Source organism: Tiliqua scincoides, chromosome 4 (assembly GCF_035046505.1).
Source record: "Tiliqua scincoides isolate rTilSci1 chromosome 4, rTilSci1.hap2, whole genome shotgun sequence".
Lineage (NCBI taxonomy): Eukaryota > Metazoa > Chordata > Lepidosauria > Squamata > Scincidae > Tiliqua > Tiliqua scincoides.
The window spans coordinates 219,436,096-219,453,527 of NC_089824.1; the positions used below are offsets into that span (position 1 = coordinate 219,436,096).

Here is a 17,432-nt window from a genome sequence, read left to right on the forward strand (position 1 = left end):
TTAGGAGGCACTTGATCACAATAGTGGAACAAGTTCCCCAGAGACATTTTGGAATGTCTTTCTTTGGATTATTTTTGGAAGAGTATGGATGACTGATTGTGTTATGGAAGTGATCTATGGACACTGATAAAATGACAACCCCAGAATCTATGCAACAGTTTTAAACTGGTTCAGCAGCTGTTCCTTCTTCCCACACGTGCAGCAATATACCATAGACATCCACCTATAAGTCAATCCCACAGATAAGCCGAGGGCAGGTTTTGAGCCAACAATCATGGAATTTTCTATGACCCTCGGATAAGTCGGGGGGTTAAACTTAGGGGGGTGTCTGACTATAGTTTTATCTGATTTTACACGAGGTCAGATCCTGAAAAATAACCTACCACTAATTGTTACCTAAGACCTGTCATCTCTAATTTATTAAAAAGATCATATATTTTTATTCTTTTTAAATTCTGGTCTTCACCACCTTTTTGTAAACACTATCAGAGTAAGTGCACTGTAAACAACATACCAGTAAAACAGTGGTTTCCAACCTGGTATTCATGTACTCCGAGGGACACTCAACAGGACCTTTAGGGGTACTTGAAAAAGAATGAAATAATGGCAGAAAAAGGCAGGTCGTGCTCCAGAATGCCTTGCAAGACAGGAATGCCTTGCAAGGACCAGCAATGCAGGAAGGGAGGTAGCTAGTTGGCTGTGAAAGCCCCACCAATAGTTAGTTTTTGGTCATCAATTCATGTATGAACCAGTGATTGAAAACCAGCACAGTAAAAAAGCTGAAACATAATATGGAAAGTGATCAATCACCCAGAATTTCTCAGCACACTTCTGGTGCAAACAGTGCAAAGGCAGAGTCTTCTGTTCTTCAAACAGATAAAAAGGGAAAATACTGTGATAAATACATGAAGTCTGGGCTTTCATATCAAGGAGATGAGGGCTTGTATTATTAATTACAAACATTTTGCTAATATGAAGGGTACAATTTATGGAAATGGGCTGCCAAGGGATATGCAAGTGAAAAAGGATGGGAACCACTGCAGGAGAACCAGGAATCAAATCCACCTTTAAGGTGTCTTGTGTGTTAAGCCAGAAGCTCTACGTACAACATACAACCCATAACACAAAACTGGGAGTGTGGAATTCAATTCACAGCAGAGAGATGCAGTTGCATATATTTGCAACACTTTTTACTCAGAAGTAGACACACTGCTTTCCATGGGTGTTATTCTTAAGTAAGGGTGCATTGAATTGTAGCCTGCTTCAGATGGAAAGGAAGATTCCCATCCTGGTATTTCAAAAAACAGACCTGCTTTCCAAGCATTTGCAAAGCAGAACCAGGCTGCAGCAGAAGGAAGGAGAATAAAAGGTTAACAAATTGCTTCTAAGGAGCTGTGCCTGCCTGCCTGCCTGCTGCTTGAGAAACTTGGCTGCGCTTGAGAAACAAAACTGTTCAGAGTTGAAAGGCTTTGCTCTCTGATCCAGAGATAAGTGAGAATAGGAGCTTGATTACTTGGCAAAAATTTCACGTGCTATAGGCGAGTATCTAGGCGAGTATCTACGGTAAGTAGGGCTAAGGATGGAATTGCTGAGTTCTCATCAAACCAACCCCCAGATCAGTGCTTCCCAAATTCCTGCAAGGGAGTTGGAGCACTGTAAGTGGGTGCGGGGAAGGGGGAAAGCAGGAAAGTGATCCCCAGGATTGTGCTGCTGCTGGAGATAGCTTTTATTTTTATTTTATTTTTTACTTACCTACAGCCAGCTTGCAAAAGTCTTTTTTTTTTTTTTTTTTTAAAAAAAGGGACTTCTGGTTTTTGCAACAAAACCAGAAGTGCCTTTTTTAAGGCTTCTGCAGGCACAGGGAGCCCTGCAGAGGGTTCACCGCACCTCCTGGGATCTCCCAGGACTGCAGTACTGGCTGCAGGTAAATTTCTGCCTCCCCCCCCCCTTCCTGCCCCTTAAAGGGGCAGGGACAAGTGCTTCTCTGGCTGGTGGGTTGTGACCTACCAGTTTGGGAACCACTGCCCTAGATTTTTAGGCAAAAGCTTTGACAAACTAGGAGAGCCAGCATAGCTTTGCAGTACAGATAGTCCTGTGAATCCCTCATCCACTTCTAGTTTTGTCTCCCAGAAAAAGTGGTGATGTGAACAGAGGGATACAAATACTTGAATGTACTGTGCACAAGTGACACATCTGCATATATCCCATGGATGACCTTCACCTTCGATGATGTCAGATGGCTGGTGTAAAAAGCCCCAGATATTCCAATGTTCTTGTATGGCCAAAATCATGAGGCTCCTTTATTCTGATTCAGACCATTAGTCCAACTACATTACTATTCACTATTGTCTAGATCAGGGGTGTCCAAAGTTTTTGGCAGGAGGGCCACTTTGTCTCTCTGACACTGGGTTGGGGGCCGGGGGGGAAAAAGAATTAATTTACATTTAAAATTTTAATAAATTTACATAAGTTTACATAAATGAATATATTAAAGATGCACTTATATGAATGAATGAAGGTCTTGCAATAGGTCAAGGCCTATAACAGGCCTTGCACAAAGCAAGGCTGGCCTTTCCTTTGCTGCTGCTACTGCTTCACAGACGTGAAACATCAAGCAGTGGAGGGAGCCCTCATCCCACAGCTCACATGAAAGGTCAAACAGTCGCCCTCATGCTGAGAGCAGTTGCATTGGGCCAGTGTGGGCTCCAACAAATTGTGGAGGGCCAGAGGCTCACTGAAGACTGGGGGCTCCCTGAGGGCCGCATTGACAGGCCTTAAGGGTTGCAAGTGGCCCCAGGGCCGGGGTTTGGGCACCCTGGTCTAGATTCTAGACTGACTAGCAACAACTCTCCATGGTTTCAGACAGAGGAGATGCCCAGTTAGAGATGCCAGAGATTGAACCTGAGACAATCTATGAGCAAGGCATGTATCCTATCCCTAAACTATTGCCCATTTCCTGAAGAATAATTTTAGAGCAGTAGTTGGCAATCTATGGCCCATGAATCCGAATCTGGCTCTCTTAAGGTTCCGTTTGGGAGGCAAAGCCTCTTGCTCAATTTGCCACATGCTGAACAGGGCATGGCAGAGCTGTCTGCCCAGCTTTACTGAGTCCCTGTACTGCTGTGTGTGACTCTGCCATGCCCTGTCTGGTGCATGCAAATTGAGCGGGAGTCTTTGCCTTCCAAGCTGAGCTCCATGCAGCCAGTTCAGGGAACTTGGCAACTTGGATGTTCAGCAGTGATATGATGTCTGCCCCTTTCACCAAAAATTCTGGCAAGCTCTTGATGTAGAGTCACCATCATTTATTTACAGCCCAATCCTATGTGGCAGTGGTTCTCAAACTTTGAGGGAGCTTTACTCCCTCAGTAAGTTATTGTGGGGGAGGGGCTAGGGTAGTGACACAATCCTCAGGATCGCTTCGCTAATGTGGGGCAAGGGGGGTGCTCTGCACTTTGAATTATGCTGCTGGAGGCTGCAGGAAGTGCAGGGAGCCCTGTGCATCCCCCTACAATGCTCCCTGAGGCTTGGAACGTTCACTGGAAGTGGGCGCAAAGCACTTCCATTTCTCAGGAAGTGCTTTGTGCCCACTTTTGGTGAACGTTCCAAGCCTCAGGGAGCGTTGCAGGGGGCTGCACAGAGCTCCCCGCACCTCCTCCAGCAGCCCTTCATCATTCAAAGCACCCCCCTGCCTCCCTTCCCTCCCCCTGCCCCTTAAAGGGACAGGGTAAGTGTTACACAAACTGGTGGGTCGCAACCCAGCAGTTTGAGAACCACTGCTGTGTGGCCTTACAACACCAGAACTAGCATTCTGGCAGTGTAAGGTTGTTTATGGCTGTTGCAAATGGGGCATGCTGCCCAGTATGGTCAGGCTGCTATTGCAAGCTGTGCCGGTGGCCTGCCAGTGGATCATCCATGTCAGTTGGCACTGGTAGGTCAGCATAGGGAGGGGGGAGAGGCAGGAATGGGAAAGGAAAGGGAGGAGACAGGGTGGAACAGGGACTGAAATGGGACACTATTGGCAGCAGTGCCGCTACCAATATGCTGCCCCCCTTCTGGGCCTCAATCTGCCTTGCTACGTCCACTCAGACTTCTGCCAGTGAAATTGCTGGTGAAGGTCTGACTAAATCCATTCTGACACCAGACGTTTACCCCCAGGTAAGGAAACAAGTGTTCCCTTACTTGGAGTAGACCTCTGGAACTGCCCCCCCTCCCGCAAGATGAAGCATGGACTCCAGTGGCACACCTGCATTGACAGGGGAGGGAAATGATAGGATCGCAGTCTCAAAGTACAATTGAAACCTCTCCATAAGATGGCACAGCTGTCCCTGCACCACCTCAGAGTGTAGCAAATGTGCTATAAGGTGCATCTGTGACAACTTGCAAGCCAGCAGCACTGGTGAGAAGATCTGCATTGGGCTGCTGCAATGGGGGCCCTGGCTGCTTCTGCAAGGAGATAAGGTGCTGAGCAGTGCAGGGGTGTGGGGAGGGTGGCAGGGAGGCGTTTCTGGGTAGGGGACAGTGGAATAGGGACACATTGTGCCTGGGAAGGGATAGGATTGGCAGAGGTCTCCACAGTATCCTAACACTCTTCCTGGGCCACCCAGCATAACATTGGACTTCCTTGCATTTTAATCTATACCTTTTTACCCAGATTCAAAACTGTTTGATTCACACTTTCCAATACAGGCAGGCCCCCATATCCATGGGAGATCTATTCCAGGGTGCTCCCCCCATGGATACGGAAATCACAGATATGGGGGAACCCTATCACCACAGCGCCCACACCACCATCTCCCCCCCACCCACCCCCACAAAGTTTACTGCTTCCAGTTAGCATTGATCAAGTCACTTCAAGCATAAAGGCTGCCAGCCTGAGGGTTGCTATAAGCTTGAATGCTTATAGCAACCTGTAAAAGCAAGAACATTTTCACCCCAGTACAAATCTAAACAACATTAATGGGCGTGCAATGGGGGGAGGGGCGGATAACTGAATCCGTGGATACCGGATCTGAGGCTATAGGGGCCACCTGCATTGCTAACTGAGAACTGAAGCAAAGATATTGAAATCTCAAGTTCTTTTTTGGTTTAACGAGACCAATATTCTATCCCTTTGTGAACTGGAGAAATGCTTTAAACTAGAAAACCAGTCTCAGAAAAGGGTCAAAATCCAGGAGGTCTGTGAAAGGCACCTGCCTAGCAATCCATCTTGTGCAAGGCCTCTTATGACTGAGGGTGAAAACACATTGTTATTTACTGGATTGGAAGAACAGAACTTGGAGTGGTTCCATTCACATGTGAGTGGAGCATTAGTATGGTGACTGCTTCCCCAGATTTCTGAAAAGTTGCAATAGTGTTTGAATACTCACTTTAATCTCTACAAGTATAAGCTCCCCATTCCAATTCATACTGAGTACTGACACACATTTCTTAGAATTAATTGATGAACAGGTTTCACATGCAATGGTCTGAATCAGGGGTGCTCACACTTTTTTTTGGCTCTAGAGCTACTTTGAAACCCAGCAAGGCCCGGAGATCTACCAGAGTTTTTTTAAAATCCCATTATAGTCAGTGGGGCTTACTCCTGTGTAAATGTGGACAGAATTGCAACCTCAGAGCCCAACCCTATGGTGTCTACTCAGAAGTAAGTCCCATACTAGTCAATGGGGACTACTCTCCAGTAAGTGTGGATAGGAGCTTTAGAGCAGGGGTGCTCAAACTTTCAACTTTAGGGATCCTGGACCTTTAAAATTGTGTAGGAGAGAATTTCAGCAGGTGCAGCTTGTCATCTGTGGGATGACAAGTTGCACCTGCTGAAATTCTCTCTTCTATACACTTGTTATAGAACCATTGACTATAATGGGACTTACTTCTGAGTAGACAGGCATAGGATTGATCCTATGCACATTTACCTGGGAGTAAGCACCATTGCCTATAATGGAATTTAATTCAGGGTAGAAGAAGCATAGGACTGTGCTATCCTATCCATACTTTCCTGGAAGCAAGTCCCATTGATTATAATGAGATGTACTTCTGAGTAGACATGCATGGGATTGGGCTCCAAAGCCCATTTTATCAGATGCATAAAGTGTCTGCATTTAGCAAACAGATGCACAGGGGGATACAAAGAAAAAGTTATAGGGGGAAAAAAGCGATTAACAGTACAGTTTTCTGCATGTTTACTCAGAAGTAAATCTGTGTTCAAAGGATTCACCTTCAGGGAAGTGTGAAGTGATGGTACAAAACAACCTCGCAGTTCCATTGGAACTGAATTGAATATGTGGCTCAGTTTTAGTTCCACGAAGCCAGAGCCCCATCCTATGCATGTCTACTCAGAAGTAAGCCCTGTTAGAGCCAGTGGGGCTTCCTCCCAGGAAAGTGTGGACAAGCTTGCAGCCTCAGAGCCCCATCCTAGGCATGTCTACTCAGAAGAAAGCCCCATTAGAGCCAACAGGGCTTACTCCTGTGTAAGTGGCTAGCACTGCAGCCCCAGCCAGGCTCCTTCCCACATGTACCTCGGGGCAGAAATCCGCAGCCTGCCTGCTGCCCCCCCCCCCAAGCAACCTCTCCGCTCCCACGTGGCCTGGTTGGGAGAGGTCTAGCTAGAGCTCCGCAATCGATTAGTGAGGGCTGTCCTGCAAAGTCAAGCCCAACCCTTTAGCAGCTAAAGGCAAAATGAGTCAATCACGGAGCCCTTAGTCTATAGACTAGAGTAGACTAAGGGCTCTGTGATCAACTCATTTTGCCTCGCGATCGACCGGTAGCTCAGGATCGACGTGTTGAGCACCCCTGGTCTGAATATTTAGAGCACTGATGACTGATGGTGCAACCACCCTGCTCTCCACAGTTAGAGTCACCATGAGATTAGACTGTTGGGAACCATCAAGGAGCTAAGGGGTCATGATCTCCACCCAGAGTATGCACTGCAATTTGGGGTAAGGGGAGTGTCAGCATAGCTTGGACCTCAGAAGTTGCTGCCTGGCACAGATTCTATTAAAAATCTGTCCTCCTGCTGCCTCTCCTGTTTCAGCTGAACCAGAAGTACAATATTCCTCTGAAGACACAGATTTATACTGCATTGGGAAAATATGTATGTATCTCTGTATAGTGGTGAGAGAGAAGAATGGGTTAATAAGAAATGGGGGAAAAATGAAACCCAAAATAAATCAACAGAACCAGAAGTGATGTTTTTATTAATAAAGGACCAGCATGATAGAGCATAAGAGGGATTGAATGTGAAACGAAACATAAACAAAGCTAATCAAATTCACAGAAGCCACCATGTATTGTAGACATTTATTGTTCAATTTACAAGTATAATTTTAAAAAGAGAGAAAGACCACCTGGACTGGTCTACTTGCAGCCAGCCCTCTTCTATTCCCTGCCATCTTCTTTGATAGCCTTAATTTGTCTATATAAAGACAAACTTTCCCATCCCAACAAACAAAACAAGTGAAACAACCAGAGGAAGGGGAGAATACCAGGTGCCAGGACATCATCTCTGGCTAAAGGGAAGCATTACCTTTGGTCTCTTGAGTCACCGCTCTCCTTTGAGGAAGAAGTTGGCAAAGAGGAATTCTTTCTTTTCTCATCACTCTTCTCCTCTGAAGCATCTGAATGTGAGAAATACAGGGGGAGGAAGAGAATGAGCAAAAATACTCCCCCCTGCATATAAATATAAATAAAAATACTCACGCTGCATATAAAACTGTGTCCCGGAAACATATGAAGATGTCCGATTGCTCAATTGTCCTTAAACAAGCTTGTCTACTGACCCAATTTTAAAAGCTGTACAGCTAAGTCAGCTGCTCATAAGACAGTGCTACAATACGGAGAATGAGGGGGCACACACATGTGGTAGATCCTAGGTCCTCATTACCTCCAGTTCAAGGATCGAGTAGTAGGTGCTGGGAGACCTCTACCCGAGACGCTAGAACTGTTCCCAGTGAGAACAAACAAGGCTAATCAGACCAACATTCTGACTCTGAAGGACAGCATCATACATTTAAATCACATTACCATGCTGATCCCCACACCTCAGTCCTCATTCTCATATTTCCCTGAGATTACACACTGAAGAATGACTGAGGAACAGGGTCTTAGCATCAAGGTTCTCATAACTGCTCTTTTGCTTTTACTGTGGGTTCAAGGAAGTTATACATCACTCGAGCAGGGTGAGGAGAGATGTGGCTTCTTATGAACTTCTGAAGACTGGGGAACAGTAGCTGCAGGGGCAAATAAGAGGGCCCACTTCTAGCTCTAATGGTCTTTTTCCAAGTACTGCCAACAGTCCCAACACTCTTAGCAGACAGGAGTATTTGTGCATGGCATGGAACAGCACCACTATGTTAAAACTGGGACATTCCCAACACATGAATACATTACAGTCCAAGCCACACCCTATAGTTTGAGGAACCACAGCTTTGGAGGGTAACTGAGGATTCAGGTTCCAATATCTGTGTTGCACTAAATGCAGGTTTTGACAATTAGGCAGTAATAACAAAGCTAGGAAAGAAACTGAGTGCAGCTAAGGGGAACATCCATGAGCTGTAGAAGTTATACTTCTGAACACCAAATGAGGCCAGAAGAATAAAAACATAAGGCTCTTGCCTCCATGCCTTGTTTGTGGGCTCCTATTGGTATCTGCCTGATCAGTGGTAGAAATAGCAGGCTATTCTGATGTTCTTATGAACCTACCCAAATATTCATTCCCTCACCTAGGAGTTTTTTCCAGGCCTTGATAAGCGATTTGGAAAGTGCAATCACTTCTTCATCTGTACTCTGCTTTCGGAGGGCGTTCACGGACATTCCAATGCGAGTGGACTGCAGACCAATAAGCAAGAAATGGCTAGTTCATTATTTTATTTATTAGAAGAGTGTGTAAGTTGCCTTTCTACTCCAATAAAGGAATTGCCATAGTTGCTTATAATTTCAGTAAAAACAATTTAATAGTTACATAAAGCATAACAAGCAGGCACGAGCAAATAGAATGAGCAAAATGCCAAGCCCAGCACAGTCATCAAAGATAAGCCAAGTGAAACACAAACAGCTTTACAAACAGGCGGTGTAGGTGCCAGCCAGGCCTCAGAGGAGAGAAAACTCCACAGCTGCCACTGAAGAAGCCCTGTTCCGCCTCACCTCAATAGGCAGCAGGATTTTCTCTTACCATGGGGCTGAAACTGCAGCTGCATTGCAATGAATTGCAGCTGCATTGGTGTTAGAAAATTGGATAGGATTGGGCCCTCTGTTAATTATATCACGAAATCCTCAATGTTTATTCCATCCAGCGCTGACACTTGGAACATAAATGACCAAGTTGTAAGTCAGGATGATAGTCAGGGAAGTGCATATTTCACTTGGGTGCAGAATTCTGCGTTATAGTTATCTCAGCATTTACTTTTTAAAATGGGTCCTTTATGGCTTTCAGAATTGCACAGGAAATATTTACAGTGTTCACTCTGTGTCTGTTGAAAGGCAGCAAAAGGGGTTAACGAGAATTAGGTCAAGGCGTCTTGTTCATTCCCATGACTTCAAGTCCCTAACCTCACTGCGTTTTACCACCTTGATCTTTCCCAAAACATCCCAAATCTTGCAAAAGTCATTAAAAGCAGAATATGTTCTACAGAAAAAGCAAATGATAATAATTTGCTTACAATTATTACTTCCCAAATTTGGGATTTCCTTATCAAATAATTTTGAGCATTTGGGTCACAGTGGACAGCTCTTATTACAGTTCTCTTAGCTACCACTGGTATTAATATTTGTTTTGCACCATCAGCATGCAGGCAGGAGTGACTTAGCAACCTTTTTTAGACAGATTGGCAGGAGTGGAGGCAAATTTCAGGGGCTGGCAAAAGACAAAAATTCTAACAGCATGAATTACCTGTAGTAAATTCAGAGTTATCGGCATAGTTTTCAGCTCCTTCAACAAATCCATTGCCCCTTCCTGGGAAAGAAAAGAAGTCATATGACTTACAAATTCTGATAAAATACTTTTTTGTCCATCTCTGACTTTTATGAGGAACTGTGCACAGGCCAACATTCTGCAGTGCTAACTGGAATCAGTCAAGACGCAGCTCCTTTACCCATCCTACCAAACAGTGGTTTTTAGCAAAATTTAAATATTCTGGCCTTTTCCAGAACATATGCTCTACAGCATCTAAACAGAGAGGCAGGAAGAGGCCTAAAGAGATAGGTTGTTTGGCTTTTGCTCTCCCTTTCTCTCCCCCTGTAAAGAGTATTTGTTTCTGATACATCTCTGAGTGCGGCCCAGTCAACAGTGCAAAAACAGTGGCTGTGGAGGGAGGCCCAAGAACAACAGCAATATCCAGAATGTTCCATTTGCCATTTAGCAAATCCAAATCCCTTTCATGTTTGTGAAAGTCAGAAAATACACATTCACTCCAACCAGGCATTGCACAAAAACCAAAGTAGGTGGATTCTGGCTTTTACTGAAAACAAACTCAATACCTCTTCAGACCACAGCATAGCAAAGACATTATTATGTGGGAGATCTAAGAATTTGCTTTATCTATTTGCCACTGTGCAATTCTAGTCCCCTAGAAAACAACCCAACAGGCAATGGGCATTTTTGGCAGTATTATATTTGGCAAAATGTGGTCAGTGGCAGATGTCTTGGAACTTATGTGCCATTCACGTAAGTCTGTTGTAAAACAGAGACACACTAAACTTAACAAGGATGTGGACATTAAAACAGGTTTCATGGCCACAAGACGGCACCATGAATTTCCCATTACAATGCCAGTCTCTTCCCAGGAGTGTGGTTGGCAAAACCCATCTCCAAACTCAGCCTGTTGCTTCCAAGGAGGTATGAGGTTCTCTGAACTTACTAGCAAGAGGGAAGAGGAAAAAAACAAGAAGAGTCTGGGTTTGGTTACTGTTGGGACAGTACACTCCCTTTTCCTTGGGAAGAAGGTAGCTCGAAGGAAGGAAGAGAAGGAAAGAAGGGAAATACTGATCTCTGAACCTTTCTTTGCTTCTAAATAGTGGGACACCTTAGGGCCTCTTCTGGGATGTCTGACACATAATTATATAAGTTGAGGACTAATCTCTACATAACAAAACAGGTGGAGGGCTGTTTTTGAGAGGACAGCATTTACCTGAGCATGTTTCCAAAGCTACACTGATTCATAAGACTGTGTTACAAATCAAGAAGTTAATAATTAGAGTGGGTATCAATGGGAATAATTAGAGTGGGTGTCAATGGGCAATTTTCACAATGGAGAGAGGTGAAAAACAGTGTGCCCCAAGGATCTGTTCCGGGACTGGTGCTCTTCAACCTCTTCATAAATGACCTGGAGATAGGGTTGAGCAGTGAGGTGCCCAAGTTTGCAGAGGACACCAAACTTTTCCGAGTGGTGAAGACCAGAAGTGATTGTGAGGAGCTCCGGTAGGATCTCTCCAAACTGGCAGAATGGGCAGCAAAATGGCAGATGCGTTTCAATGTAAGTAAGCGTAAAGTCATGCACATTGGGGCAAAAAATGAAAACTTCCCATATAGGCTAATGGGTTCTGAGCTGTCTGTGACAGATCAGGAGAGAGATCTTGGGGTAGTGGTGGACAGATCGCTGAAAGTGTCGACCCAGTGTGCGGCGGCAGTAAAGAAAGCCAATTCTATGCTTGGGATCATTACAAAAGGTATTGAGAACAAAACGGCTAATATTATAATGCTGTTGTACAAATCGATGGTAAGGCCACACCTAGAGTATTGTGTCCAGTTCTGGTCACCACATCTCAAAAAGGACATAGTGGAAATGGAAAAGGTGCAAAAGAGAGTGACTAAGATGATTACTGGGCTGGGGCACCTTCCTTATGAGGAAAGGCTACGGTGTTTGGGCCTCTTCAGCCTAGAAAAGAGATGCCTGAGGGGGGGACATGATTGAGACATACAAAATTATGCAGGGGATGGACAGAGTGGATAGGGAGATGCTCTTTACACTCTCACATAATACCAGAACCAGGGGACATCCACTAAAATTGAGTGTTGGGAGAGTTAGGACAGACAAAAGAAAATATTTATTTACTCAGCATGTGGTTGATCTGTGGAACTCCTTGCAGCAGGATGTGGTGACGGCATCTGGCCTAGATGCCTTTAAAAGGGGATTGGAGAAGTTTCTGGAGGAAAAATCCATTACAGGTTACAAGCCATGATATGTATGTGCAACCTCCTGATTTTAGAAATGGGCTATGTGAGATGCAAGGGAGGGCACCAGGATGCAGGTCTCTTGTTATCAGGAGTGCTCCCTGGGCATTTGGTGGGCCGCTGTGAGATATAGGAAGCTGGACTTGATGGGCCCATGGCCTGATCCAGTGGGGCTGTTCTTATGTTCTTAGTGTGCCACTGCCACAGACTCACTCAGAGCCCAATCCTGAGCTTCCAGGACGTGTGGCTGCGGCAGCACCAGAAACAGCTGCCGCTGCATCCTGCACACCCATGGCAGCCATGGGCAGCACCTCGGGAAAAGGTGGAGCGTCACTTCACTGGTCCCATCTGCCTCCCTCCCTGCTCCCTCCCCCAGCATGCCTCCCCCTGTCCTTTCGCTGCCTCCCTGACGCGCCTCCTCCCCACCCTCCACCTACCTCCACCTACCTCCCCGAAACGCCTCCCCCCTGCCCCCGCTTTCCTCTCTGCTGCTCCGCAGTCCGTGTGACCGCCAAGCACCAGAAACCTACCCAGCGCTAGCCCAGCACCAGCCAGCACTGGACTAGCACGGGTGCTTGCCTGGCGCCAAAACTCACAAATGTGCCCTATGGCAGTTTTGCGACAGTGTGCACCGGTGTAAAGCCGGCGCACTGAGTTCAGGACTGGGCTCTCAGACTGCAATCTTATACACACTTACCTGGGAGTAAGTCCTATTGAACTTAATAAGACTTACTTCTGAGGAGATACGTATAGGATTGTTAATAGTCTTAGGGAAGCCACTCCTTCTTGGCCTCAGTACCTGCAATCTACAATACATGGGGTAGTTGTAAAGATTACCACAGTGAAGTACTGAACATCCAAAGGCATTACCTAAATCAGTGGTTCCCAAACTTTTTCGGGCTAACGCCCCCTTGAGGCCCAGGAAAAATTCCTAGCGCCCCCCACCTCTTTGCTTAATAGTCTACTGCAAATTCAAAACAAGTAATACAACACTATAAAAAAAAGCGTATGTATGAAGGCTGCTGCTGAGCTGTGTTGGTCCCAGGCAGGCAGGCAGGCAGGCAGCACAACGCCGCTGCAGAGGCTGTGGTGGCGATGGCAGGCACATGGCATAGGCAAGCAGCTGTGGCCACACAGGCAGCAGGCAGGCACCACGACCAGCGTTGAGGCTGTGGCCACACAAGCAGGGAGGCAGGCGGCAAAGCGGCGCGGGGGAAGAGCACTCACGAGGCTGTTGCCTCAGAAGTCTGCAGCGCTCTGAGCGGTGAGGGGGGGAGGAGCCTCCTTCTCCCACTCATTGACTCCAGGCAGAGAAAAACAAATCAGAGGCGCGCAAGGACAAAGCGCGCCAAATTCAAACGCTGGCCACCTGGAACCACTTTTTTTGGTGGTGGCCAGCGTTTTTCACCTGGCCTGAACTGTCACTGCCCCCCTATCGCCCACTTTGTCCCCATCACCCCCCTAACGCCCATTTTACTTTCAACGCCCCTGGGGGGCGCTAGCGCCCACTTTGAAAATCACTGACCTAAATGCCAAGCACTACTACTATTACACAGTTAGTCCAGTCCTTTTGCAGTTATGCAATTGGCTGCCATAGCAATCAGAAGTGACATTGTCATCCCTTTGGCCATCTTCAGTGCTGGAATGTGACACATGGGAAGACCTGCGCTGCCCAGGCACTCTTACTGAACAGGGTGCCCTTGAGACCAGGGGTGGTTTTCTTCCTCTTAGCCCTGTCTTGAAATGTTCACTTACCAGTCTGACCAGACCCCTCAAAACAAACCCCACTATCTGCAATGCTGAATGATACGTTTGAGTGGAAAGTAATTGCTAAGAAAGATCAGGTGGGGCTGAGGATGAAGAGAGAGGAGCACATGCAGATAGCAGTTCATGGACAAAGTCAGGCGTATCCCGTCATTTTCGGCCGTCTCTTTTTGGCTCTCCCCGCTGGCAGGGAGCCTCAGCGAGGCGGGCAAGCGACCCCTCCCTTCGGAGCCATTCCTGGGGGGGGGGGAACGGAGCTCCGTTTCTCCCCCCCCGAATGGCTCCAAAGGGAGGGGCCGCTTGCCTGCCTCACTGAGGCTCTCTGCCAGCCTGAGCGCTCCGCCCTCCCTCCAGCTACGCCACCGGTTGTTGCACCTGTTTATACGTTGAAATGGAATTTGCGAGCTCCTCCTGACACCTGCAAGCAGAAAGCCAGCCACTGATCTGCTGAGAGCAACCAAAGCACAACAAAGCCACTCACCCTATGCAAATGAGCTGTGAGGGGGCGTGGCCACCGAGGAGGAACTGTTGAAGAAGGGCGGGGTTCTGCTGAGGGAGGTAGAGGGCGGGGCTAACTTTCCGAGGGCAGCTCTGGCGAGGCGGTGGGCGGAGTCGTGCGAGAGGCGGCACGAGGCGGGCAGGGCGGGGCTGAGGACTGAGGTGAGGCGCCTCTGAGAGGAAAGAGTTGCACGAGCCAGTTGGGCGGGGCCAACCAGAAGGGGTGGGTGTGGACGAGTATTTAAAAGTTCTGCAGGGGCAACTAGGTGGGCGGAGTCGCGAGAGAGGCGGCACGAGGTACACGGGGCGGGGCTAAGGGCTGAGGTAGAAAACGCGCTGCACCTGAGACGGTTGCGCGAGACAGTGGGCGGGGCCAGCCATAAGGATGGGTGTAGGCGGAGCCGAGAATTTAAAAGGCTGCGGGGCTAACGGCCAGGTTGATGGGGGAGGGGCGCCTTCAAGACGCCTCTCCCTGAGGCGACATAGGCGCAGGGCGGGGCTTTCAGGAGGGGCGGGACTACGAGGCGCTGAGGGGAGCTGGTCGGAGCTACTCACTGCGGTTTTCTTGGCGACCATCTTGTCGAGCCGCTTGGCGATGCGCACGATGTCCTCTCCCCCGCCCATGGCGCCGGCTCCGCGGCTCCCCGGCTGCGCGCCTGGAGCAGGGACCGCGAGCGGCGGGGAGCGCCGAGCCAGCCGCGCCTCAGTCCGGCCAGCCGCGGCAAAAAAGCAGCCGAGGGGCTTCGCCAGCCAGCCGGCCAGGGGCACTATGGGAGCTGTAGTCCCGTGGCCTCCTCGCCGCTTTGTCGGCTCCAGTCAGCCCGAGCGGGCGGGACTACCGTTCCCAGATGGGGGTGCGCGCGCCGCGCTGAAGTGGGTCTGGGTCGCGAGGCATTGTGGGGGATGCAGTTCGACGTGGGTGGGTAGAGTGGCTTCGCGCTGTTTGCCTCGCTGGAAGTGACTACAAGACCCAGCAGCCCCCGAGGAGCCAGCTGTTGGGGCGAGCAACTGAGACGGGGAGCAGTGAAGACCCCTCAGGCAGCGCTCCGCAGTCTCCTTAGCACTCTCTGGACCCACTGGGAGTGACGTCATCTCCCTGGCAGTGACGTCATCAAGCAAGCACACTTTAACACCCCTCCACGACAAGGTCAAATCAATTCAGTAAATTAAATGTTTATCATAAGTATAAGTTAAAAAATGAGATCCGTGTCTCCCGTTTCTTCCCTGTTGCGCATATGCAACGCTGGACGGAAATGGCTTTTAAACATTCCCAAAACGTCCGAAAGGCTGCAGTCCTGTTCACACTTAGCTGCAGTAGGCCACATTGACTGCCACTGTTGAAAGCATGTACACGTTGTGCCTCTATGGGGTTCTGGTCTGGACCCTTAGTGGACTAAAAAAAAATAAGTGGATCCCAAATCAGTGGAAAAGTTGCTTTAAAGTCCCATTTCCAGGTTTCCTACTCCTCCTCTGTCGCCCCAAAATGTAGCGGTATAGATGCCGTGCCTCAGTGGTTCTCACACACTTAGCACTGGGACCCACTTTTTAGAATGAGAGTCTGTTGGGACCCACTGGAAGTGATGTCATCAAGCAGGAACATTTTTAACAATCCGAGGCTGGTATCCTGCCCACACTTACCCAGGAGTAAATTGTTAAAAGAATATGCATAGCAGCTTGTTCGAAGTACAGATCTGCAACATTTCCCCGAATGCAGTCCCCTGCCATGGGAGCATCAAGTCTATTATATTAAAAATAAAATTTGAAATGAATGGGGACCCACCTGAAATTGGCTCGCGACCCACCTAGTGGGTCCCAACCCACAGTTTGAGAAACACTGCCATACCACATTCAGCCAATAGATGGAGTGAATAATAGAATCTAATGCAGGGGTGTCAAACATAAGGCCGGGGGCTGGATGCGGCCCATGGAAGCTTTTTATCTGGCCCTCAGGCTCTCAGCTGCTGAGCAGTGCTAAGCAGTTACTGCTGAAAGGGCAGCCGACATGAAAATGGGGCTGTCCCATATCTTGAAATATGGTCAAGATTTGTGCATTTTCTCTTCTGCCATTTGCAGCTAATGAGTTCCTAAGTGAGAAAAAGTGCTTATTTTTGGTTATGACCTGTTTAATGACATCACTTCCTGCCTAATGACATCACTCCCTGCCCTTAGCAGGCATCATGAATGCTATTCAGCCCTTGTAATGAAACGAGTTTGACACCCTGATCTAATGGAATGAAATGAAACAAAGGTAGGAAATTGGATGTTGGCGCTTTTATTCCTTGTTACAAGACATTTAAAGGTGGACCCTGGTATCAGTGGTGAGTCAAATCAGTGGATGCCAAATCAGTGGATACCAAGGTCCCACCTGTACATAGTAGCCGATTAAAAGGACAGATCTATAACCTTTCCCCCAATGCAGTCACATACCATGGTGGCATCAAGTCTAATATAATAAAAATGAAATACACTGAAATGTACTCACTGAAATACACACAATGAAATGAAAACGAAATACATACCTGCTGGATCCCAACCCACAGTTTGAGAAACACTGCCATAAGGGATTATGCAAAAGGCGGCGGGGGGGGGGCTAAAAGTGCAGGAAAAAGGTAGGGCCAGCCAAGGTGAGAGGTCTGTAGAAGGGGGTTGGCCAAATCTCTGAGGCAGATGGTGACAGTTGGTGGCTTTATGCACTTATGGTTGATTGGACAGTATCTGAACGTAGAGGTTCCTTCTCTGACTACCAGGCAGTGGGAGGCCACAGTCCTGATTATGATTTCTAGCCTGCTTCTCTACTCCAGAATGGAGTTCTCTAGACACCATACATCACAGAATAATACCACAGAGTTGCAATGAAATCAATTCAAACATAGCCAGGGAAAAAAAAGAACCTGAACCCTGAACAGCCAGGTATATAATAGATGCAAGTGCTGGCAGGAGGAAAGAAAATTAACAGGAATGGGCAACTCAAGACTCAGACTTGCATCACCAAACGTGTTTTCCTGAGTCA

General features: G+C 47.6%; 1 protein-coding gene across 5 annotated transcripts in view; it reads right to left on the reverse strand.

The window, feature by feature from the left end:
- The window catches only part of TCEA2 (transcription elongation factor A2), a 33,959-nt gene extending 18,784 nt beyond the window's left edge, over positions 1–15,175 (reverse strand). For 3 of the 5 annotated variants that reach the window (XM_066623385.1, XM_066623383.1, XM_066623384.1), the window contains exons 1-4: positions 14,978–15,175; positions 9,881–9,943; positions 8,715–8,820; positions 7,520–7,610 (exon numbers count right to left, since the gene is read on the reverse strand). In XM_066623385.1, the coding sequence (XP_066479482.1) occupies positions 7,520–7,610; positions 8,715–8,820; positions 9,881–9,943; positions 14,978–15,046 (329 nt within the window). In that variant the 5' untranslated portion in view covers positions 15,047–15,175. Of the gene's footprint in view, positions 1–7,519; positions 7,611–8,714; positions 8,821–9,880; positions 9,944–12,041; positions 12,145–12,893; positions 13,197–14,977 lie in introns of those variants that run through there. The other 2 variants (XM_066623386.1, XM_066623387.1) reach the window with 2 other exon arrangements.
- Between the last annotated feature and the right edge of the window lie 2,257 nt (positions 15,176–17,432).